Source organism: Pteronotus mesoamericanus, unplaced genomic scaffold (assembly GCF_021234165.1).
Source record: "Pteronotus mesoamericanus isolate MK-2021 breed Mesoamerican mustached bat unplaced genomic scaffold, CSHL_Meso_final scaffold_507, whole genome shotgun sequence".
Lineage (NCBI taxonomy): Eukaryota > Metazoa > Chordata > Mammalia > Chiroptera > Mormoopidae > Pteronotus > Pteronotus mesoamericanus.
In genome coordinates, this window is record NW_026555319.1 from 8,733,812 (window position 1) to 8,758,395 (window position 24,584).

Sequence of the window (24,584 nt, forward strand, 5' to 3'; positions counted from 1 at the left end):
CAGGAAGGGGCCCCCTCGTCCCCGGACGCCCACTGCCACCGGAACTCCCTGGGGAAGGGAAGGGCCCTCGGGTGGCCAGGCGGGGTGCCCGGCGCGGCCGCAGTTACCCAGAGCCGTGTTCCGCTCCTCCAGCAGCTCCACCTTCACCAGCTGGTTGACAGGGGGTGCGTCCTCCAGCCGCTCGATCAGGGCATTCACGAGGTCGTCGTGGTTGCCAGGGAAGACGCCCAGGTGGTCGCCAGGCTGGTACTGCAGCTCCTGGTTCCCGTTGGTGTGGAGACGCACGAAGATGGTTGACCGGCTGGAGGGAAGGAGCGGGGGACGATCAGATAGGGGCCGCCGGCTACGGCCCCTTTCTTGGCTCCTTTGTCCGTCCTGTCCTGTGACTGCAGTTTCTCTCCTTCCAGGCTCCTTGGGGCTCATGCCAACCGGACTTCTGTCCCCATCGTTTCCACACCACGGCCTCAGCAAGGTCACCCGTGAGCCCCTCTTTGCAAATCCAGCAGCCGGTTCCCAGGGCTCCTCATGTTGGTCATGGGTGCAGCTCAGGACACAGCTGCTTGTTCCCTCCCCCTCTGGGTGCTAGCACCGCAGGCTCTCCCCGTCTTCGCTCTGGCTGCCCTGGCTCAGTCTCCTGCGCTGGCTCCTTCTCCTCTCCCCAAACCCCAGGCATCGGAGCCCCCAGGGTTCGGCCCTCGCACACCTTTGCTCCCCTGTCTTCCTGCCCCGGCTTCCCTCTTCTCCATAGCAGTTACCGTCCCCCGACCCACAGGAGAGTTTACTTCCTTCTCGGGTTGGTGGTTGTGCCCCCCGCCCCCTGGTCCCCTCAACAATGTCAATTCTAGCGGACGGGGGTTTGTCCGTTCGTTTTGTTCATGGCCCCATTCCTGGCACCTAGGACCGTGCATGGCACACAGTGGGTGCTCAAGAGGCATTTGCTGGTTGAAGGAACATCGGATTCCCAGCTGCCAGAACAGGCTTTGTTCTCAGTACCAACGGGGGTCCTCTCAGCAGCTACTACCCCATTGGCGCCAAGGCACTGGTGTCCCCAATCTGTGACACTCCATCCCCCTGAGAATCCTAAGCTCCACGCTTTTGCAGCTGGAGGTCCTCGTGTTGTCAGGGAAAAAGGGAAAAGGACCCGGCCTTAACCTTGGGTTGTTGTTAAACAGGAATCCACTGATATTATATTGTAAAATTGAGAGACCTAAGCAGAAAACCCAGAGAGGACCTCACTTACACCTGCCAGGTCATGCCCTTTCACGTTGATTTTTGTATTTCAAGGGCAGGAGGCCCGTGCTAACTGAATGGCTTCAAGAGTGAATTCTCAGACTATGAATATTCTGGTCCTTTTAGAGTCTTAGTACAGATGCTACGTTTTACACAATTTCTGAAAACATCGCGATGGATCACACTTTGGTAAATCAAGTCCTTTGCACACCTTGGGTCATGATCGCATTTCAGATCTGCTCTCCCTTCATTGCCAACTGGTTTTCATTTGATAGAGAACTTGATATTCTACATGAAGCTTTTGCATTGAACCTTGAATAATCAACACTTGAAAGAACCAATGGAACTCACTATTTAAAGGAATTTTTGGTGTAACCAAGAGCTCTTTGGTGCTGTGGGCAGCCACCATTAATAAAAATAGCTGTGCCAGCACACCTGCTTTTTGGGGTGTCAAATACTTTTTTTTTTTTTGAAGCAAGGCACCCTGTCCTTTGTATGGTGGGGAACTTGGGGTCTGAAATCGTGAAGGGCGGTACTAGAGCCTGGGGTCCCACACTCCTTTCCTGGGCAGATTTCGCCCTCTGTGGGGCACTGATTTTTGTCCATTATATGGACTTGCACAACTGATTCTGCTCCGAGCTCGCACCCATCCCGATTCCCGAGAGCGAAGACCTGACCCACGGCTAGCTCCAGGAAGGGAATGAGCAGAGGCCGACGGCCAGCAGGGGGCGCCGTGGGGCCGCTAACTTGGGAGCCTCCACAGACAACCACAGGAAGCCTTGGAAAGGCCCGCAAATCCATTCCCACTTTCTCCCAGATCATTGCAATTTCTTTCAGAAGTATACTTCCCTCTGTTCTTTTGCCCAGTGCAAAATAGAAATGCGGAGGACACGAACTTGCTGAGCTGGCTCACGTTCACAGCCACTTGCCCCAAGTCCTTTTGAATGTGGCGGAAGGTGGTCAGGCAGGTAAGGGCAGGGCTGGGGACGTAGCTGGCAGGTTAGCTAGAAGGAGGGCCCGGCTCTGCCTGCGCCAGGGATCTGACCGAGCGAGGGGACTCTGCAAGCCACTGACCAGATACGGCCCGCTGACGGCCTCAGCGCAGGGTGGCTGCGAGGCCCCGGGGACCCTTGCTGGGCTGCTCCTTGAGGCCCAGCAGGAAGCTGACCCCTGGTGGGCAGCACTCGCCTCAAGACGCGTTGTCTTACATCTCAGTTCTGTTGGGGGGTTTTAAGGGCAGGATTTGCTAAGCCTTTAACAAAAATAATGAGTAACCTTGGGACACACATGGACCCTTGAACAGTATTTGGGGGGCAAAGAAAGGGAAGTACAGGGGAGGCAATAGCCATGGGGCTTCTCCGCCGCCTCCCCCGGAGGGCCCTGCCTGTGATGTGCTTGGCAGTGGTCCAATGTCAAGTTTCCAGATAAAAGAATAACCTGCTAATGTCCGGCATTAAATGAAAAAAGAAAAAAAAGGCTCATGTTTAATCTTGCACAAAAGGGGTAAACATCATCAAGAGCAGTTTGAGTTATTAGGTTCATTCGACGCATTGCTGTTGCGTGTCAGGCACTGCTCTGGGCACCGAGGAGAAAGCACTGGATGAAGTGTCCCGCTTTCACTGGGAAGCAACTGGAAAAGACCTCAGGTTGGTGGGTGATGTGGGAATGGGTGGTGATGGGCCGGGGACAGGGGGCTTCGAGGGCCTCAGACAGGACGGTCGCGGGGGGCCTCTCTGGAGACCTGACATTTGAACAGAGACCTGAACAATGGGGAGGAGTGGACGTGCCCAGGTCTGGGGGGACAGTGTTCCCAAAAGGAGGTGCAGCGCAGGCCAAGGCCCCGGGGAGGCCATGGTGCGGGGCGGGCGAGGAAGGGGACGGAGGCCGGAGTGTTTGGAGAGTAATCAGCTCAGGGCTGAGCGGGGGAGGAAGGAGGTCAGAGAGCTGGGCAGAGGTCATGGCCTGCCATGCAAGGACTTGGGGGGTTTCCTGGGTTCAGTGGGAAGCCAGGGAGGGTATGCGGCTAAGGATGACAGGCTTCAATTTACGCTTTAAAAAGATCACTCTGGCTACTGTTTGTAAGTTGGATCTTTGAGGGAAAAGCCAAGGAACCAGGAGGCAGAGTAGGTGACTACTGCGGCCACTCAGACCCGAGGTCGTCACGGCTTTGCCCGAGGTGGCGGGTGAGAGTTGGGTGTGCAGTGGGAGAGGAGGGGAGGGGGAGGTTTAGCGTTTGGCTTACGCCAAATGTTAATGTTCTCTGTTGCGATGGCAAAGGCTGGAGGGAGCAAAGTATCCGAGGGGAGATGGGATTCAAGAGTTTGAGCCATCAAGAGCTCCCCATTGCAAGGCCCCGCCAATCTCTAAGATGAGCCAAGGGCTCAGGCCCCCTCTGCACCTTTGTTCCCTGCCGTTCTCTCTTCCGCGTCCCTCCGCCATCTTCCCAAGCCCATCCCAAGCGCATCCTGCATCCTCCTTCCTCCTTCTGCCTCCCAAGACTTGCGCCCCCACCCCACCCATGAGCCCCACTATACTCTCTTCTCTACTGTTTGCTAATTGGCATGCATAATTAGAAAATTTATTTTCTGGCTGAGCAGTAACTGCGGTCACTTTTCTCTTTAGATTTTCAAGGACACCCCTCGAAAGGCCGTTTACTTCCCCTGAAGCACTCTGCTCGCTATCAAGGCTCTCCAGCGGAGGTGACGGGCGATGGCTTGCCTATGGCCTCTTGGGCCCGACAGCCTGCCTGGGGCCTTGGCTGGGGCAGAACGGGAGAGAGGGTCATGCTTTTTCCCTCAATTAACCCTTAAAACAAAAACAAAAACCTTGTAAAGCTGGAAATGGAAGTAAGCCTGAAAACAGGCCGTGCCACAGAGCACGCTTCCACAGAGATGAACACCAGACATGGTGTGGCCCTTTTTGTGCTAACCCATACGGTCTTCCGGTTCTAACCTGATGAAACTCGTTTGGGTCAGCCAAGCAGCATGGAGCCAGCTGACCTTTCCAGAGGTGGGAGGCGGTTATTCTGGGACTTTGGTCCAACTCACCAGCAAAACATTTGCAAAATAACTTGCTTTTTATGGACTATGCTTTTGGGGGTGATTTTTGTGATCTGGTCTTTTATAGATTTTTCTGCTGAAAGAAATCTCCAGGTGATTCCTAGTCCCTTCTCTTATAATGCTACTTAGGTCCTACCTTTGCACAGGACAGAAATGGAAAGTAAGATGTGTAGTATTTCAAATGCAGAGTCCTTCTCTCTATCAGAGATTGTTATGTTGTGAATATTGCATTCAACTAGCTATTCAGAGGGATCCAGTTCCCAATCCACTCCTTTAAGGTTTGAGGACCTGGGAGAGAACATGAGAGCCCTGGGATTCTACCCAGTTGATCACTTAATCAAAGTCTTGACGTCCTTGACAGCAGGCACACAAAATTTGCAAGTGTAGGAAGCTGGGATGGATAAAGAATAGTAATGGGAACATATGATACAGCATTGCTTAGTGAACGTGCCTTTAGTACAGCAGGCCCGCAATGCGGTGGAGGCTCCGTGCACAGGCATTCAGCGTATTGACTCTGGAGCCGGAGAAACCCGGGGTGTGTGACCTTGAAACAGTCCCTTGTGTTTTCTAATCGTCATTTCTCATATGGGAAATGTGGATGATAATGGGAACCGAGACCCTGAGCTGCCCAGGAGGAGGGGCCCTGCACGGGGTGGGCTCCGGAGGGCGCTTGGGACACAGAAAGGACTAGATACACATCAGCTACCTCTGTAGCCACCGTTCTCATTTTAGGTGAGGAGACGGGGCCTCAGAGGACCCGAGGGACTTGCTCAAGGTCACGCAGCCGTTGCAGGGCAGAGCTGGGGGGTCCGAACCCAGGGCTGTCCAGCTCAGGAGGACACTTTTTGTCCCAGGCCATGCACACAAAGAGTGAAGGTTTCAGAAGATCCTCGTGTGTGCTAAAAAAATGTACTAGTACAAGTGGAGGGATGGACAGAGCTGGCGGGGTCCTTTGGAAAAGGCTGGGCAGCAAACCCACAAGCCGAAGTGGAGACCAGCAGGCTATCAGAGCGGCGCCGCAATCTCGGGCAGCGTCGGCGTGTCGTGTTCCGATCAGGGAGGGTAATAATAGCCTCAGCGCCCTTGGCAGTGATCACAGGACCTCCACTGCACTGTGACCAGTTCTGAAAATGACACTTCCAGAGGGACAGAGCGTGTCCTTTTACTAAAGCAAAAGGCGTGGAACACCAGGGCTTAGAAGGAGCGATTGGAAGGAATCAGGGCCCAGGACGGATCGGTCAAAGTCTTGGCCCGTTGCAGCCAAATTTGGCTCCTCTGGAAGAACCGCATTTGTTTTGAGTGTCACTGGAGACAGTAACTGGCATCAAAACAAAGTGCTAGGAAGGTATGCTGTGGATCTATGCTGCGGTAAGATGATTTCTGACAATCAGGACTTCAAAACACACAGTGGCTGTCTGGTGTAGGAATGAGCCTCCTGTCGTCCCTAAGGAATTAAGTAGGTCTCCCAAGAAGAACCATCCACAAGGAGGAAATGCCTGGGCTAAGTGGTTTGGACTTAGATGCCCTGGTACAATGAGCAGCTCTACAAGGGAGTGGTCTCTATTAAACTCTAAGAAACCGGTCTCCTCTCTCTCTCCACAAGGAGCACGGCTCTCTCCTTCTTCTGTCCCTCCACCTGGGCCTTGGCAGAGGGAAAGCAAGCAACCGAGATGCCACAAAGCAGCAAAGGAGTCTCAGGGGCACTTGGGATGGTCACAGGAAACCAGTCCCTGGGGCCGGCAAGGACCTCCGCCTTCCTGCGGGGGCTTCTGGAGCAGAGGTGGGTGGCCCACGGGCACGAGGTGTTCCTACCTGGATTTAGGGCTCTGCAGGTTTTGACGGCTGAGGAGGCGAGCGGCCGAGACCCTCTTTTTGTGGACGTTGGATAGACCTGCAGGGAGAAAAGCCACAGTCTTCTGACGTGGGCTCCACGGCTGTCGGTGAAACGCCTTCAGCTTCCAAGGACCGCCTCCCCCTCCCCACATTCCCACACGTCCTGAGAGCCACGTGAAGAGATGAAAGGGCAGAGGTCAGGTGGGGGCGGTTGTGGGTAATGCAGGGCACAAAGCAAACGGTGGGACTTAGCTGAGAGGAGGCGGTTCAGGGTAGCGCCCTCTGCTCCCGGGGAGAGGAACGTCCTCGCGCATGTTTCACGGAGCGTGGGGCACTAGCGGGGTATTCGGTTTTGGAGAACTACACTAAAGGTGGGTCAAAGCAAGGGAGCCTGCCTTCTCTGAGTGCCTGGTAGTGGGGAGCGCTCCTGAATTCCCTGTTTCCCCGCTGTCGCGACGCCGCCAGGAGAGTGGGGAGAGGCACCTTGTGTGAGCTCCGGAGCTTCGGCCACATAGGTGAGGCGGAACTTGTTCCTCTTCCAGCTGCGGTCGTTGCTGATGAGGGAGTTGTTCGCCTTCTCTATGTTGACATCATCTCCCACACAGAACACATCACAGGCTGCCTGTGGCACACACAGGGCTTTTAGTGACCTCTGTCGGCCAAGAGGGACTCCTCTCCAGCAGCTCCAAGACACGGCGTGTATCCTGTCAGGCATCCATCCTCCTCTAGCCACCCACCCACCTCCATCCACCCACCCACCCACCCACCTCCATCCACCCACCCACCCACCCACCTCCATCCACCCACCCACCTCCATCCACCCACCCACCCACCCACCCACCTCCATCCACCCACCCACCCACCCACCCACCCACCTCCATCCATCCACCCACCCACCTCCATCCATCCACCCATCAATTCAATTTATACATATGTAAGTTAATATAGAATATATTGAAGTAATATAGCATTAGTATATAATATATAAATGAACCGTATTTTATAGTTATATGTTGTTACAGAGAAGACATAATTCATATAATATAAACTTCACCATGTAAAAATGTACAATTCAGTGTTTTTTAGTATATTTACAAGGATGTGCAACCACCACCACTATCCACTTATAGAACATTTTCATGACTCCAAAGAAACCCTGAACCCATTAGCATTAACTCCCATTTCCACTTCCCCGAAACTTGGCAACCAATAATTTACTTTCTGTCTCCACAGATTTGCCTATTACGGACATTTCACTTAGCATCATGTTTTCAAGGTTCATCCATGATGTAGCATGAGTCAGTACTTCATTCTTTTTTAGGCCTGAATAGCATTCATTGCATAACATACTGTATTTTATTTACCCATTCATCATATTTAATATGAATGAGTTTACCTTTTTTCTTTAATCCTCACCTGAGAACATGCTTATTGATTTTAGAGAGAGGGCAAGGGAGGGAGAAAAAGAGGGAAAGAAACATCGATGTGAGAGAGAAACATCGATGTGAGAGAGAAACATCGATTGGTTGTTTCTTGTACGCACCCCGACCTGAGATTGAAACCACAACCTAGGCACGTACCCTGACTGGGAATCGAACCTGCAACCTTTGGGCTTATGGGAGGACACCCAACCAACTGGGCCACACCGGCCAGGGCATGAATTAGTTTACCTTTAAACTTAAATAGCCACATGTGACTGGTGGCCACCATATTGGCCAGGGAATCTCCAGCACAGGAGGAATAAGCTTTTCGAAGTAGACAAGTTGAGATCCGAGTTCTAGGTCGAGGCACGGCCCTTGGGCTGGTTAACCAGCTCTGTGTTTTATCTGCTTGTCAACCGAATGAGAGTGAGGCATGGACCCCTCCAGCTGTGAAATTCCAAGGTGGGTTTATAATTTTTTTTTGTAGACCAATTCCTTATCCCTAAGGCAGGAGGCTGGGTTCAGGGTGAAGAATGCGGTTTAAGGCCACCCGGACTCATCTGAGTTGTTTAAAGCTGTCTCCTGGGTGGATACTGGGGGAAGTACCACGGGATCTCTCAAGTTTCTTCTGTTTCTGATGGTTCAGGGAGTCTGTCTTTGGGGTCAATGGGAGTATGGCTTCTCCCCCCGGGTCTCTGAGATCTGGGAAGGTGGGTACCTTGAAGACCTTCTTGGCCCAGGTCCTGAAAGCCTCCTCCTGCCCACAGAGCTCGTCCCCCTCCCTCATCTTCAGGATCCTCTCTCCTCCCAACTCCTCCAGGAGGGTGTCCACGGCATGTCCAAAGGCGCAGAAGTGGGGGTATGCCCGTGAGCCAAGGCCAAACACTGAGAACCTACCAATAAGAGAACAGAAAGCCTGTGTTTAGGGACTCTGGTGGTATTGGGAGTGCCTGGCATTATAAATAGAAGTATGTCCCCCAAAACTCATATGTTGAAGCCCTACTTGCCAGTGTAACTGTATTTAAAGGTGGAGCCTCAAGGCGGTAACTGAGATTAAATGAGGTCATAACGTTGAGGCCCTAATCCAATAGGCCTGGTGTCCTTATAAGAAGAGGGAGAGACTCCAGAGACTCTCTGTCTCTCTCTCTGCATGTGTACAGTGGAAAGTCATGTGAGGGCAGAGCAAGAAGGTGGCTGTCTGCAAGCCAGGAAGAGAGGCCTCGCCAGGAACCATTCCTACTGGCACCTTGACCTTGGACTTCCAGCCTCCATAACAGTGAAAGAAATAACTTTCTGTTGGTGGAGCCATCTAGGTTGTGGTATTTTGTTATGGCCACCCAAGCAGACTAATCCATCGGGTATTTCCAGAAGGACTGAGTTTAGCCACAGTGGTCAGGCAACCCCAAGCCTATTTGGGGGAGGCCACTGTTAGATCTGAGAGTCCCCAGGACAGCCCCTTTCCTCTGGCTCTGCTAGGGATACCGCCCCCAGGGGAAAATTCCCAGTTTGTCCTCAGGAGGACGAGCTGGGACAGCGATCATGCGGAACCACTGGCTATTTCCTGTGTGTCCGTTTCTAAGCTGGACTAATTTGGGAAATTAGTCTACATGATCAGCAGGCTTAAATTCTACACGTTCTGTAATTCTACAAAGCTAGATTAGGTTTAAGTACAAAGGTAATGAACGCTAGAACACAGAAGTCCTCAGGGACCTACATGAATGAGATCAGGAGGACTTGCTAACCCATCAAATACTGGTGTGTGAACAGGCTCTTCTAACAGGGGATGAAAGATTGGTAAACATGCTGGCTCCACCCCTTGCAATGTCTATGAAATTAATTAGCTTCACAAACCCTCTTTGCATAGCTACCCCCAAGGAGATGTTGCTGTTTGAATGGTTGGGGGTCAAGTGGGTGGGATTTTTGTCTATGTTGAGATGGGGCAGGCTGCTTTCAAGTATGGGCAGTGGAGGGCTGTGCCTCAGGTGGCCCCTCTTGCTAGTTCACTGTGTCCTACAGACACTTGATGTCACACTTCCAGGGTGTGGTCCTGGGTGTAGGTCTTGACCTCTTTGGAACTGAAATGACAGGTTCATAAGTAGGATGAGAACGCCCCACCCCACTTCCCTCCCAGGTCGGAGTATTCTGCTGACAAGCCAAGGACTGGAGCTGTGCATCCGACCCCATTCAGGGTCTAGCTCTGTCCCTGGATCTCGCTTTTAGGATGCGGGGGCCAAGATGGTGAGAGATTGAGATGGGGGAGGAGGGAACGAGGCAGGAGACGTGGGAAGAAACTCTCCATCATCGGAGAATGAACCCGAGCTAGGTCCAGGTGTCTCACAAGTCAAATGAAAGTGAACATAGGTTCATCTCCACTCCGTTCAAGTCCACATTCATGCTTTCTGCTCTCACTCTCCCCTTCTTTCCTGCCCTGCTCTTCCCCCTGGGGTTCCAGAGCCGCTCCAAGGAAAGTTTGCGAGATTTGGCCACATTTCCCCCCATCACTCCTCTACCTATGCTCGTCCTGGACCTGGATTCCTCACCTCTCCTTTGCAGGGCAGCAGCCTGAAGGGCAGAGAGAGTGGGTGACAAGGAGTGGACCGGTTGGAGGTGTGACTTAAGCCTATGCAGATCTGCAAACTCGCAGCACCAGCATGCTATGTTGCTAAGGCACTGCTCTCCAAAGCTCCAATGTTTATCTTTGCGACATCCACCATACTGAACTACCACCAATCCTGTTAAGTTACTTATTAGCGTGTTAGCCTGCTTTTAATTTGTGCTTACAAGCTCATCAAGCCCACTTGTGTTCACTAACAGATGGTTCAAGTGATCAGTTCATGAATATGCTTCCCGATGCATCTGAAGACCTGCATCATCGTCACTTCCTAGACTCGCATTTCTAGCACAGCCTTTACCCTGTGAGTTCAAAATTCCTTTTTTAAGCATCTAAACCAGGAGTTGACAAACTTATTATATATGGGGCCAGAGAGTAAATATTTTTAGACTTTCAGGCAAAGAAGCAAAATTGAAACTATTATGTAGATACTTCTATAACAAGAAAGAAAACAAATTTCCACACATTTTTATGTACAAAGTTAAAAATATGATAATAATAATGATAGTAATTATAGCTGAGTACAATTTTTAGTAATACATGTCCACTAATGAGAATGCAATTCTTTTTGGAGCAGATAACATTTTGCTTAATTGGGGCTCACACGTAGTATTTTTTTAAAAATCATTAAATGAATTGCAAGTGTTCGTCTGCAAAAACCATTCTCAGCTCATGTTTGTACAAAAACACAGTGGCCCGGCTGTATTTGGGCCACGGGCTATAGCTCGCAGTCGCCCTCTCTGAGCCACGGTGGACTTAATAAGGGAAAAATAGGTCTGACTGCAAAACTGTGCAGCCGATGTTTCCATGTCAAGCTGAAAACTGTACTGATATCAAAACCTGTAAGAATGACCACCACCGAGGGCAAGCCCTAATGTAAACTACGGACTCTGAGATCCCGATGTGTCAGCGCAGGCTCATGCGCTGTGCAAACGCACCCCTGGGGTGCAGGATGTTGACAGCGGATGAAGCTGTTAGTGGGTGCGCGTTGCGGGGTGGGAAGTATATGGGGAATCTTGTGTGTGTGTGTTGGGGGATGGGAAGTATATGGGAAACCTCTGTGCCTTCCTCCCAGTTTTGCTATGAACCTAAAACTGCTTAAAACATTACGTCTATTAAAAAGTGTACCGATGGACACAATACTTCCATATCCAGGGACCCTGTGACCTGCACCATCTACTAAGCATTGCCCTGAGCAGCTGCAGAGATGGTTTAGTTAGAGGTTCTTGGCCAAGCCTGGATATTCGGCTTCTATCAGCCTCGTCTTGACCACTATCTGTGAAACCAAGGGTTTGACATCCAGTTTTGTGTCTTCCCCAATATCCATTAAACTGAATACACAACTGTTAAAATACAAAATATACGTGTATGTCCATGTACTACCTAGGGCTACCTCATGGCATGTGACTATGCTTTTGAAAACACAGGGGTAGGCCAGTATTTTTGAATTTGATGACATTGGAGTCAACTGAGGAGATTTTTTATTTTTAAAAAGCAATGCTTGGGCCCAATTCTAGACCAATTACACCAGAATCTCTGGAGAAGGGGCTTGGTTATGAGTATATTGCAAACGTCTCTAGATGCTTTTAATGCACACCTGGCTTGAGAGCCACTGGCTTGTGGCAGTGGGTCTCCAGAAGCTTCTGCTAAATGCAAAACATATCCCTTGGGAAGGGCAGCTCATTGCAGAATTTCTAGGGTCGACACCCTTCATCACAAATGATGTGTTGATGGGGGGTGAAATGTGCCTGACCGGGTAAGACATGGGTGGCAGGGGCCCTGAGGGCGTGCGTTTGAAGAGGGGTCGGGTGCAGCCAGGGTGAGGCTGGTTGTTTGAGGCATGAGTGGGCATGGAAGAGACCCCCTTCCGCCCAACAGAGAGCCCACATTGCAACTAAGTCCAGGTCCCCAAGGGCCTTCATCATCCCCGAGGCCCTGGCCCCTTGCTCACCTCACATTGGCCAGGGGGCCGGCACTCTCAAAGTTGTCTCTGACGTCCGGCCCGTCGCCTGATGGTTTGTGGGAGTCGGAATAGGAGGAAACGCTATTGAACCTGACCTTGTAGCTCCTGCCAAAATGAGAGAGAGTCATGAGCTCTGGCTTGGAGCCCCTCCTGAGGTCCACATCCTGAAGGACTTTTGACTGACCAGTCCTTGTTCTAGGACCCTCTCCTGTGTGGTGAGTGAGACCACAACATTCGAAAGGCCTCTGCAACGTACCAACTTACCCTCGCCCACCACAGTGACAGCTGGCCATCCATACTTGACGCTGGGTGTGCTAAAACGTGTCTGGCCACACTCGACTCAGGAAACTGAGACCCGGACAGGCAGAATGATTTCATTGGCAAGAAGCCAGGAATAGACCACCCCCTAAAATTAGACCATGCTTCCTTGCTACCCAAATTTTAATGTGCATAAGAACCAGCCTGGGATCCTGTTAGACAGATTCGATTCATCAGATCTGGGGCAGAGCCTGAGAGTCTGCATTTCAAATAAACACCCAGGAGAGGCCGATGCTTCCAGCAGCCAGGGCCTAGGCTTGTACTGCCCACTGCGGTAGCCACTGGCGACTTGCGGCTATGTACACTTAAAGTTAAATTAATTCAAGTTAAACATAATGAAAAATTCTGTTTCTCACTTGCACTAGCCACGTGTCAAGGGCTCAACAACCTCATGTGGCTCGTGGCTGCTGTATCGGGGCGGGGGCAGAAATACAGACCACTCACAGCATCCCAGAAAGTTTTATTTGATGGTGTTTTCCTGCAAAGTTAGGGTCCTCGGACACTCCAAGGGTCTGTCACATCCCACATTTCAAGTCGATGTGAAAATGCTCAGCATGACACATGGCCTGGAGAGTCTGGATTTCTTATTAAATTGTTTTGAGGGGAAGGAAGATGTTACTGGGGCTCAAACCTCAGCGTTAGAGGCTCATGAGCCTTAAGACTTACAGGGAAAAACCCAGTTTCAAAGTTTTCCCCTAAAAGTGGCAAGTTTTGATCTCAGACAGGGTAAAAACAAAACATAAAATAAAACAAAACAAGCCCTAAGAAACAATGTTACCCCAATGAATTTATTACAAAAATAAAACAAACCAAAAAGGTCCTCAAGACCTCCCCCCCAAAAAACCCCCAAACAAAACAAAAAACCCAAACTCCAAAACAAAAAACAAAATGAAAACACAAAAACTCAATATATCAAACTGAGTGCAAAAGACAAAAAAAGAAATAGTGCAATCTGGCAGCAGGGTCTCTAAGCTGGATGTTCTTCAAAGTTTTCACTTCAGCATTGGGGAAGTTCTAAATATACGTAAGTGTATTTTCTGCCCTAAAATAGTTGCACATTGAGTCACTTCTCCAAATAAGTCATGCAACATATCAGGGGGTGGCTATGTTGTTAGTGTGGGGGTGGGTGGGGTAAGAATAACAACACATACATTTGTATGAGGCTTGGGGTCTTTCCAAGTGCTTTCCTCTTTGTTGTTAGCCTTCCATCCTCCTAATAACTCCCAGAGGTGGCCAGGGCAGAGGGAGCACCTCCCATGCATGAGAAAGACAGGCTCCGCAAGGTCTAAGGACTTGCTCAAGGTTGCTTAGAGAGTTAGTGGCACAGTCTGGGTTAGAACTCAGGCCTTCTTGAGACCTGAACGTGGCCTTGGGTGTTCTGGCTTTAGACATGCATGCACACATGTGTACACACAGCTGCATGCATGCACGCCCATGCACACCGGCACACACACGCTCTACCTGCGCTGGCTGTCACAGGCTCCAGCCAGACCATAGACTTCGCTGTCACCTCGGGGGAGGGGAGGCCCTTTACGGGGAAAGAAACGCAAGGGTTCCGGGTACCTAGAGGGGAGAACGGATGGTGCCCTATCTCTCCCTGAAGGAGGGGTGAGGGGAACCTGCGGGAGACCACCCAGGAGGCATTGGGAAGGAGAAGGGCAAGGACAGTGGGCGCTGGAGTTGGGCACAGACGAGCACTGAGGGCAGGGACTCAGCTCTCCCTTGGATACGGGACATATGCGAGTTTGGCAACGTGTGCTCGGCTACAAGCAGACCAAGAGGCGGTTTCTGCACAGAACCGCCAGCTACAGTATTCGATGCTCAGCTGAAGACATGGATCGGTCCTGTGCGGGAGGAAACGCTGTGCTGGCCTCATCGGAAGGCGGCTCAGTATGCCCGTGCCATATGCTCTCGGCTTTATGGGGGATTTAAGGGCTTTCCAAGGGTAATTTTGACTACAGGTGTCTTTCACCTTAAGAAATATCTTTAAGGATGCACCCTCACGTTAGATGCAACTTCACCACGAACATCTTTTGACTACAGGCATTTCTTTGCTGCCTTTTGAAGGCAACCTCCACATTAGCTGCCGCTCCATCATGAGCATCAGATGGACATGTTCCAGGGACGGCAGCTCATTTCACGGATTCTGAATGTTGGTTTCCAAAGGCAGGGGATAAGAACTGATATTTACACAGAGCTCGTAACTTCTCACAGGACATGCGACATCTATTTTCTAATTTGACTCTTACAAATTAGAAAGTTCAGGCAGGTGAATTAACCCCTATTTCATGGGAAAAAGAAACTGAGGCACAGGGCTGTGCAGTGACCAACCCAAGACCTTCAAGTCAGAGCCCAAAATACCAGCCCCAGTGGGGCACAGACACCCGCCTGCTCAAATCAGCGGCAAACGGATGTTAGGTCACAACCACCATCCATCCAGAACTCAAAGGTGAACCCCAAGGGCCAAAAGACAATTTTCAGTTACACCCACGGGGTGTCATGTGGCACTGGAGGGTCATTCACTTACTTCCTTTCCTCGTGCACAGAGTTGGGGTGCCGCATTTCCATCAAAGCGCAGCCGAACTTCTGCAGACCAAAGGAGACAAGTGAGATGCAAAGCGTATGCTATTAAGTCAGAATAGGGCCAGGCACTGACGGTCTGGGGTCCTAGCTGGAAAAAGAGGAGCCTCATGCCTGTGGGGCCAGGATGCCCGAGAGGGGGAGGGGCTCGGGCGGGCAGCCAATGCTTGAGCTGTGGACGCACCTGGAAGGGTCAGCTGCTTAAAGGGCTGCAGGTGTGGACTCCCCCGCCCTAGTACACAATGCCCTGTTCTGGCTTTCTCGCTACAAAAATACTGTCCCCACTTCTCTCCTCTGGAGCAGGGACACTAAGCTCTTGGTTGGAGCACCCATTCCAAAGAAGTGGCTCACTCAGGGGACGGCATTTTCACAAGGAGTCAGTGATTCACCAATAGACCGAGGACTTGGAATTGTCCAGTCTTTGCCAAACTTGGATCCAAACTCAAATCACGGTCTTTAAAAAAAAAAAAAAAAAATCTTCACCCGAGGACATTTTTTTTCATTGCTTTCTGAGAGAGAGGGGAAGGGAGGGAGAGAAACATTGATGGAAGACAGAAGCATCGACTGGCTGCCTCTCTCATATGCCAAGGTTGGAGGCCGTGCGTACCCAGACACTGAGGATCTAACCCGTAACCTTTTGGTTACTGGACGATGCTCCAACCAGGTGAGCCACACCGGCCAGGGCTTGAAATCGCTGTCTTTGAGGCTCTGGGAGGATTTGCTACTGAATAGTGGGTGTAACTGTGGCCCCTCCTTCTTCCTGCTGACGGAAACACATGTAGAACACGTGAAAATTCATCTTACCTCCCCGTTTTCTGGGGGATCACCATTGCCGAAGGTGCTGGTGACCACCAGGACCAGAGTTTCATGTTCCAGGTGCACAATGTCGTATTCTTCCATGGACATCACCTAAGGGAGAATGGTGCGGGAAGAGGAAGGAAGAGGTGATGAGGAGAGAGAGGAGGTGGGAGAGAGCAAGGAGTGATGGGGGAAGGAGAAGAAGAGCGAGAAAGGAAAAAGGTGAGTCATCTTGAGCCATTTTGCTTGGAAAAACCAAAAGTTTGGGTGTCACTCCTTCAACGGGCTCAAGTGTTTGATCTGAAAGCTTTTTGGTAGCATGGGACCTCTCTGTGGTCACTGTGGCCCAGGGGACCGCAGGGAATCAGGGACAATGGTGCCCAGGGTTGGCTGCCTATAGAGACAGGTCCTGATTGAGACCCTGAAGCTTTTGATAACCAACGGCTCTTGGAATCTCCTTGACCTCATCTAGGCTGGGAATGACCTGGCTGGCCAGTCAGACCAACTGTCTGCTCAGCCTCCTTTCTAATCCTCTCTCCAGCAGAGCGGAGGGCCGGGGCCGAACAAGTCTGAGATAACCGCTTGAGGGAAAGACCGCTGCCCTGTATCTTAGCATCGCTTGAGCAACAGTTCTCAAAGTAGGTTCTAGGGAAGCCTAGTTTCCGGACATGCTCCTTGAAAACACAGGAGCCATAAACATACTGAGAAACATTTGCATTCTCTGCCCTCCTCTCTTGGGGATGATAACACATATGTGCAGATTAAAGGCTCTGAGAAGTCCTGCAGCAAAGAAACCCATCGAACTGTATTTACTTTTTAAAATTTTGTATTGATTTTTAGAGAGAGGGGAAGGGAGGGAGAAAGAGAGGGAGAGAAACATCAACGTGAGAAAGAAACATCAATTTGTTGGCTCTCATACGCAGTCTGACTGGGGATCGAACCTACAACCTGGGCAAGTGCTCTGCCTGGGAATTGAACCTGTGACCTTTTGGTTTATGGGATGACACCCCAACCAACTGAGCCACACCAGCCAGAGCCACTGAACTGTATTTAATGCAGAGCTTCTTAAACTGACTCCAGAATTGATTTTCATAGAACTCTAACATTTTGCTCTAGATATGGGGGTTTCATTTTAGACCCCTGGATGATTCCGAGGGAGAGGGGCAGCACAGTCCCCTGAAATTTATGAGAACGTGAGTGTGTGGCATCGGTTCTCAGAGGGTTCTACTTTGAATCTCCTCTGTCCCCTCCCAACTGTATTTACCCCGGGGTCTGGAGAGCTGCCAGGGCCCCCTACCCACCTTGGCATCAAAGGCGTGTTTGAAGATCTCACACAAGGTTTTGGCGTAGGCCTGCGATTTGCCCGTCTCTGTGGCGTAAAGGATGGTTGCCTTGACCCTCTTGGCCATTGCCTGCCCCATCAGCTTGGCCGAGAACTTGACGGCTCTTGGAGGAAGAGGGTGGAGAGGAAATTGGGAAATGTCAGGCTGGGACTTTTGGGCAAGAACAATGATCCATGAAATACAGCTGGAGAGAACTTCATCTTCTGGTCCTGGACGGCCTCGGGGACACTCAAAGCCTGAGTTTAGACACCCCTTGACTCCTTATTAAATCCCTCAGTGCTATGAGTCAGGGGCTAAAATGGTTGGTTAATTTTGTTGGGTTGTTACTTAGTGGATCAATCTCAGTCTTGAGAATCTTGCTTTGTCAAGCACTGACCCCAAAAGATGATCATTCATTCATGCACTCATGTGTTCATTCACTGAATGTTCATTATGTGCCTGTGTACCAGGCATTGCTATAGAAGCTGAAAAACATAGAAAATATAGTATGGACAAGCAGCTGTCATGGAGTTAACATTAGTGTGCATGTGAGAGAGAGAGAGAGAGAGAGAGTTAGAGAGAGAGAGAGAGAGGAATGAATCACTAACAAACCACCAGGTGCTGAGTTTGAAGGGATTTTAGAGGCGCTGTGGCCCACAAAGGAAGGCCCAAGTCCGGGTTAGTCAGCCATGCATATCCAGGGTCTTGCATAGACCCTGATACCTGACAGGCACTAAATACATATCTAGCGAAAGAAGGAACGAATTGGAAAGACGCTGCTACCACTTGGGAGTTCAGATGCCAAGCCTAGGCCCTGGAGTGAAGTGGGGAGCTCAGAAGCACCGCTCTTCCTTCCCATCCACGAGGGCCCAGGGTTGGCAGATAGGCCAGAGCCTCAGGAAAGTCTGGGCTCACCTTCTGAGCAAACATCCCTGCTCTAAGTAGGTATCTCCCTGCAGACAAATTGCTAATTGCTTCCACCTGGGAATTATTGGTGGTAAATTCATCATTTTTTAGAATCAGGGAAGCCACCCACGCTGCAGGAGCACTCGGGCTAAGGGGGAGAAACGGGGAGAAAGAAGAGGTGCCTGGGGGGCTCCCTTAGAAGGATGGAGGCATTAAAAAGCAGCTATAATTAACTTCCATTGTGCCTACCCCAAACTTAATAGTGCAATTAATGTTTTAGATTTCTCCCTCCTTTCTTCACCCAAAGACAGCTAAACTGAACAGAAGCCAATGGCTGCCGTCCCTGAGGATATCTGGGATTCTCTCGTAAGGGAAAGAATGGCTGCTGACGTGACCTTGCGTGCCTGGAAGATGGGGTTGTGTGGAAGGAGAGAGAAGGGCAGAGAGGGAGAGACACCGTGGGCCATAGTATCCAAGCCAGCACCTGCGTTTGAGTCCCTGCAAGACCCACCAGTGCCCTGCTTCTGTGCTCCGTGGCATGGTTGGCACTTTTTTTAAAACTACATACCATGCACAGAGAGTTTTGGACCCAAGGGGCACTCAGGACAGAGAGTAAGGAGCTCAGTGCATACCTAGCTCCTAAGCCAAAAAGTTAGCTCCACACAGGGGGCGTCTCTGAGCGGACCCGTGGAGCTCTCTTGCTTTAGGTGAAGACTGGCAGCCCCGTTAAAGCATCTCAGATGGCCCCATCCCATTTGTCAGCTGGCCCCTTGGCCAGCTATGTGTTCTTCAGGACAGTTATTCTTTAGTAGCCTTGGTCCATAACCCCCTTCCCTCCCTTTTGTGCCCAGTTAGGGCTTAACGTATTCTTCAGTTCACTTGTCGTCTGAAGGAAGCCTTCTTTGACCTCCCAAACTTGGTTAAGGCTGCCGCAGGACACCATGGATTGTTCCTCAGTGGCACTTGCAGAGCTGACCATTTGTATGATTCTTTGGCAGATGGCTGTGAACTTCAGGAGGGCTGGGACCACATTTATCCGGCTCAGGATGGCATCCCTGGAGCCCAGCACAGGGCCTGGCACGGAGCAGGCACTCAGCGCTCATGTGTTGTCCAAATGAATGAACGAACGAATGAATGGGTGACATTTAGAGTTCAGCCCTGGACAAGGGCGCGGCTAGGCAGGGACGCTCCGGAGCTCCTCTCTGCTTCAGATTTAATGACCTCCTGTTGGGAGCTTAAAACTGGTCATAGTGGGAACGCAGCACTCCCACTGTGCAACTGCAGCAATTGGCAAATGCTACGAATCTACTATTATTATCACTTTAAATATTATTATAAGAAAAAGCTGGTTTACCAACACACCACGGCCTCCAGGAAAGGAATTTACAAAACTGGACGAGGAAAGTAAAATTAGGAAGGAGAAACATTGCGGTGATATTCACATCCCAGACTCTGAGGCAAAGAAGGCATTGGGGGTGGGGACGGAGAAAGTACTCCTATCACACGAGAAGTCAGAGGCATGGCTATCCGCCTGGCCTCCTTTTCTGGGGCTTTCTGAGCCTGGAGGCACGTATACCCTCACCTACTCCCGGAGACTTACTCTGCCAGCTTCTTGAAGCCGATGGCGCGCCGCTTTGTGGGGGTCCCGTTGGTGCCTTTCCAGACGTGGGTGTTCCAAGGGTCAGGCTGGGAAGACAGGACTAAGGTTACCACGCTGAGGGCATCTGACTCCTCCCGGGAGAGGCTCAGGACCCCCTGGAGGCCTGTGGCTGCCCAGCCATGCCCAGCCCTCAGCCTCTGAAAGGAGTGGTTCTGCTGGTGGTGACCACAGAGTCCTTGCACAGCCTCCCTGCGTTGTCCCACTAGACCCCAGACTTTCCTTGGGACCCCAGACTACTCATTTCATCTCCACTAGTCTTCCAGCGAGAGCTGTGCTGTCCCAGGTGGTAGCCGCTAACCAGGCATGGCTACCGAGTACCTGAGTGTCCAAAGTGCCGATCTGGATTGAGACCTGCTCCAATCATAACACACAAGGATACTGAAGACTGAGCATGAGCAGAGGCAGGGAGGGGGCAGGACCTGGTATTCGAAGGAGGGGGTGAGCCGGTAGTTGAGCATCTCCTGGTGGAAGACAGGGGTGATGCTGCCAGACATGGGGGGCACAATCCACACCCAATCTGCGGGACAGCCCCCCCGGCAGCGGTATTCATTCTCCATGTGCTTGATGAAGGACTCGGTGGCCGAGTGGTGGTCGACGATGGTCACTTTGTCACTCTGCGGGTGGAGAGGGAATGAGGAGTCAGAGGTAAGGAAGCTGGGGTGTTTCAGGGCTGCCCCACAGAGCGGTGTTTCCCAAAGCGGGGTCCTGGAGATGATTTTAGGCAGCATCCAGTGCTTCTCTGCATTTCTCCTTCTGATCGTACCCAGGAGGAAGTCTCTGGTATATTGAGGTATCTTTAACGCCTCTCTTGCCTCTCTCCTCTCCCACTCCCCCCCTTGTTTTCAAATGCAGGGAACCTCTCTCTTATTTGATTAGAATTTAACGACTTCATTACTGTTATTCCCTGTATTTGTTTGTTTACTTATTTAAACGTACAATTCTCTTCTATCTATGGCAACTAATCCTGGCTCTCCATTTAGGGTGGCGATACAAAATCCTCTTATAATAAAACATTTAAACTAATAAAGTTGAGTTTATTAAAATTAAACAAGTCCGTCACAGCAGAGGCGGCGCGGTGTCCGGGTGCACAGCTGGCTGGGATTCACACCTTCGCTAACCACCGCCTTCCCTCTCTGCCCGCACACCCTTGTCCCCAGCCTAGAGGTGCGTGAGATGAGTGGCTAGAAAACCCTTGTCTTTTTTAATCACCCATCTCACTCACCGCTGCTGTCTCTGGTTCATTGGCCCTCACACTGGTCACCAAGCCACACTCCATCGTTTTTGACTCCTGATATCTCCCCCCTCCCCCCAGCCCCATCGCAGCTTGTCTTTTTTCTGAGACGTTTCTCAGTGTGCCCGTTCGCTTGACTCCTGACACGGGACCCACGGTTTATAGCCATGTGTCCGTGACTGGATATGTCCATTTTACTGTGTGTGCCTCCCATGTATGTCCATGAGGGCCCAGCTTCCCAGACCGCCAGCCCCCAGAGGACAGAGCTGGTGTCAGTGACAGACCATGGCTTCTATGTGTCTCCTGGTCTGCCCAGAAGAATCCTGGCTTATGCCCATTGTCCTGGCACAATAATTAGTGGTGCCCCACCTTTGCTCTCAAAAGTGGCGTGGTTCCAGTGATAAATTTTATACGGTTCTACTATAAACACCATTCACCATGGGGCTGCATGCACCAAGGGGCCCATGTGCCTCTGATCATAATGTGTCTGTAAGTCCCTAAGCAAGAAACAGGTGATGCCTGCTATCTCAATCTGAAAAATCATAGGTGACAAGTCACAACCTCCCTATCGGTCATCTCTTTCTCAAGTCGTCCACACTCAAGACCCACACTGGCGAGGAAGGCATGCCGGACCTCACTGGTGAGCAGACCCCCCTCACTGGTTCCTAGCGGTGAGGGCTCCTGAGCCTTCGGCTCCGAGGCTCAGAAAGGGTTCGTTCTTCTCTGAGGCTGGGCAGCCGGGGCCCCGGCGCTACCTGGAAACTGTAGAGGACTGCGATGTTGATCTCCACCAGCGCCTGGTCCTTCCACAGGGAGGACGTCCTCTTCATGTCCAAGTTCATCTTCTTGGCCACTTCCTGAAAGGGGAAGGGAACACAGACTCACAGCCTGGGGCACTTCAGCCTAACGAGCGACAGGGCCAGCTAGTGGCATGAACTTCTTAATTAATTCACCGACTCGCTGGCAGACTGATTCACTCACTCCGAAGATTTCTTACTGAGGGCGGGAAACAGGAGAGACGTGGCTGGTCATTTATTACTGAGCGTGCCTTCTAGGAGGGGGGAGAGGCAGTTCACGTTGTGATGACTGCTAGTGCCTATAAACAAATAAGACGAGGAGGGATGGGGGCCAGGACGAACTGGACCACAATTCAGGGAGGCCCACTCTGGAGGTGGCATACTAGGTGAGACCGAAAGGATGAGAAAAAGCAAGGCATTTGCCGATAGAGCGGGGGAGATTCTAGGGGGAGAGAGAGCATGTGCAAAGCCCCCGAGGCGGGTCCGGGCTGGCAGCATCGAGATACAGAACGGAGGCCAGTGCGCATGGCAGGTGGAGAGCCAGGCGGAGCTGGTGGGAAGGGCAGGACTGGGTCACGCAGGGCCTTGAAGAATGTGCAAGGAGCCAGGGTTTTTATTCCAAATGTGACAAGGAGGGTCTTTGCAGGGTTTTAAGCAGAGATGTGGGTCCAGGAGTAACATCATCTACTTTCTATTAGGAAAAGCTCGCCACCCAACCTGCTCCACCCCTGGAGTGGCTGCTACTTGCAATCTAGATCATGGAAGCTTTGGGCTCATGGGGGCACCTGCCTGACTCCATCTGACAGATGAGAAAACTGAGGCTCAGGGAGGGGCCTCGGAGCTGGAGTCCAGGGAGCTCCAGCCACTGAAGGGACAGGCGGTGAAATGCCCCGAGCTGGCCGGCTCACTTGGCGAATGTACTCGGGGAAAACAACCCCTGACATTTCTGTTACAGCTCCAGCCGAAGGAGGGGCTGGTGTCAAGCGCCGGGAAGACCCAGGAGCAAATCCACTAATTAGAGCCTTGCTTTTCACTTACTCTGTCAATTCTAGTCACTCATGGGAACCCAGGTCTCATTATGGGGCTAGAAGGTGACAATTTCTCAGCTTTGGGTAAATCGCTTCCCAGCCTCAGCTGTCAACATCTGTCCACAACAGCAGTTGGAATCGGCGGAGGCAGGGGTGGGAGGGAGTCTCGCTGCCCTTACCCGGTGCAGCTGGAGTGGAAGCCAGCTCCTGGAAGCAGACTTACTAATTCGCTCCTTTGGGGTTTGCGGCGTTAGGTTCTGCTTGGGGTCTTTTTTGGCAGTGACACATGCAGAAAAGTAAATACATACAAAACCTGCTGCTTTACATAAACACACATAAAACTTGAGTTAGTATATGAAAGAGGAGAGTATGTCTAGCCAGTCATGCTGCTACTGTTACTTCTCCGACATTATTTTGGTTAAAAGAATAGAAATTAATTGTGGGAAAAGGAGGACCACATGACTTCAAAAAATCTCCAAGTGTGACTAGAGGCATCTCTATGAAAATTGCCTGAAATGTCTTTTTCTTCCTTACCATTATTAGTCTGTACAGATCAGTGGCTGCCCCTAGTAGAATCTTCTAGGGAGCTTTGAAAAATGCTGAAGCCCAGCTCCCCTCAGCCTACCGGCCATGGAGCAATTACATTCAAATCTTGAGGAGTGGGACCCTGGGCATCACTAGCTCCCCAAGGCTGAGGACCCCTGGCTTCTGTTTTCCAGGTTAACACCCGTGGGATTTTTTTAAAGTGGGAAATAAGTGACAGATAACATTGTGCAAGTTTAAGATGTTGGATGCATTTATGTATTGTAACTCCTTCACCATTGCAGCGTTAGTTAACACCCGCCCAATGAATTCTTTTTTTGTGGTGAGAACAATTAAGATCTAGTCTCCTAACAGCTTTGAAGTTGATACTATAGGGTTGTTGGCTATAGTTGCGATGCTTTAGATCTCTAGAAATTATTTATCTGTACAACTTAAACAATATCTCCCCAATTCTGATGCACCTTGCCCCTGGTAACCACCGTTCACCTCTCTTTTTATGAGTTTGGTTTTTTTAGGTTCCACATGCCAGCGAGATCATGCAGTGTTTGTCCTTGTCTGTCTGTCTCGGCTCCCTTAGCATTATGCCCCCAAGGTCCATCCACGTGAACACCCACGGGTTTTAACCACAAGACTGATGCTGGGGTCTGAGTTCTAATCTCGACTCTACCTTATTTACTGGGCGACGCAGGCCCAGCACTTAACTTCCCTGCGTTTCGGTGTCCCATTCTGAAACAAGGCCAACCACAGCAGATTGTTGTGGGAACAACGTTCGCTGACGAGACGAGACCGCGGCAGTCTTGCCGCCGTCACCAAAGCTGAGCCCCGGGAAGCACACCGCCCAGCACTCCTAGTGGATGAGGAGGACTCGGCCTGGCAGGAAGTCAGACCCTCCGCTGGGAAACGCGGACGGTGGGGAGCGACTGCCAGCCCTCCTCCTTTATTTTTCAGATAAGAGACCAAAAATGTCCCAAGTTCATGGGTCATTCTCAAACCCTTCTAACAGTTTGACACCGAGAGGCCGTGGTTATGAACTTGGACCATAAAGCCAGATTGGGTTCGCATCTCAGCCCTGCTACTTCTAGGGGCGTGACCTTGAGCTTGTCATGTCATCCTTGCAAAGGCCTTGGTTTCCTCATCTGTGAAAGGGGTTTTCATCTCCGGAGGCTGTGCCAGGATTAAACGAGCCTGTAACGCACGCCAAGAGCTTTGAACAGCGCCTGGCTCACAGCACCTGCACAGCCAGTGCCTCGGGGGTCTCCCGAATCGCCAGAGGCTTCCCTGGAG

General features: G+C 51.1%; 1 protein-coding gene across 1 annotated transcript in view; it reads right to left on the bottom strand.

Annotated features, from left to right (window-relative positions):
- The window catches only part of NOS1 (nitric oxide synthase 1), a 148,471-nt gene that overhangs the window by 12,170 nt on the left and 111,717 nt on the right, over positions 1 to 24,584 (bottom strand). The window contains exons 11-22 of the mRNA XM_054594224.1: positions 21,688 to 21,789; positions 20,121 to 20,315; positions 19,642 to 19,727; positions 17,115 to 17,259; positions 15,820 to 15,924; positions 14,963 to 15,021; positions 13,897 to 13,998; positions 12,106 to 12,222; positions 8,262 to 8,436; positions 6,606 to 6,744; positions 6,102 to 6,180; positions 108 to 301 (exon numbers count right to left, since the gene is read on the bottom strand). Of these exons, the coding sequence (XP_054450199.1) occupies positions 108 to 301; positions 6,102 to 6,180; positions 6,606 to 6,744; positions 8,262 to 8,436; positions 12,106 to 12,222; positions 13,897 to 13,998; positions 14,963 to 15,021; positions 15,820 to 15,924; positions 17,115 to 17,259; positions 19,642 to 19,727; positions 20,121 to 20,315; positions 21,688 to 21,789 (1,498 nt within the window). The remainder of the gene's footprint in view (positions 1 to 107; positions 302 to 6,101; positions 6,181 to 6,605; positions 6,745 to 8,261; positions 8,437 to 12,105; positions 12,223 to 13,896; positions 13,999 to 14,962; positions 15,022 to 15,819; positions 15,925 to 17,114; positions 17,260 to 19,641; positions 19,728 to 20,120; positions 20,316 to 21,687; positions 21,790 to 24,584) is intronic.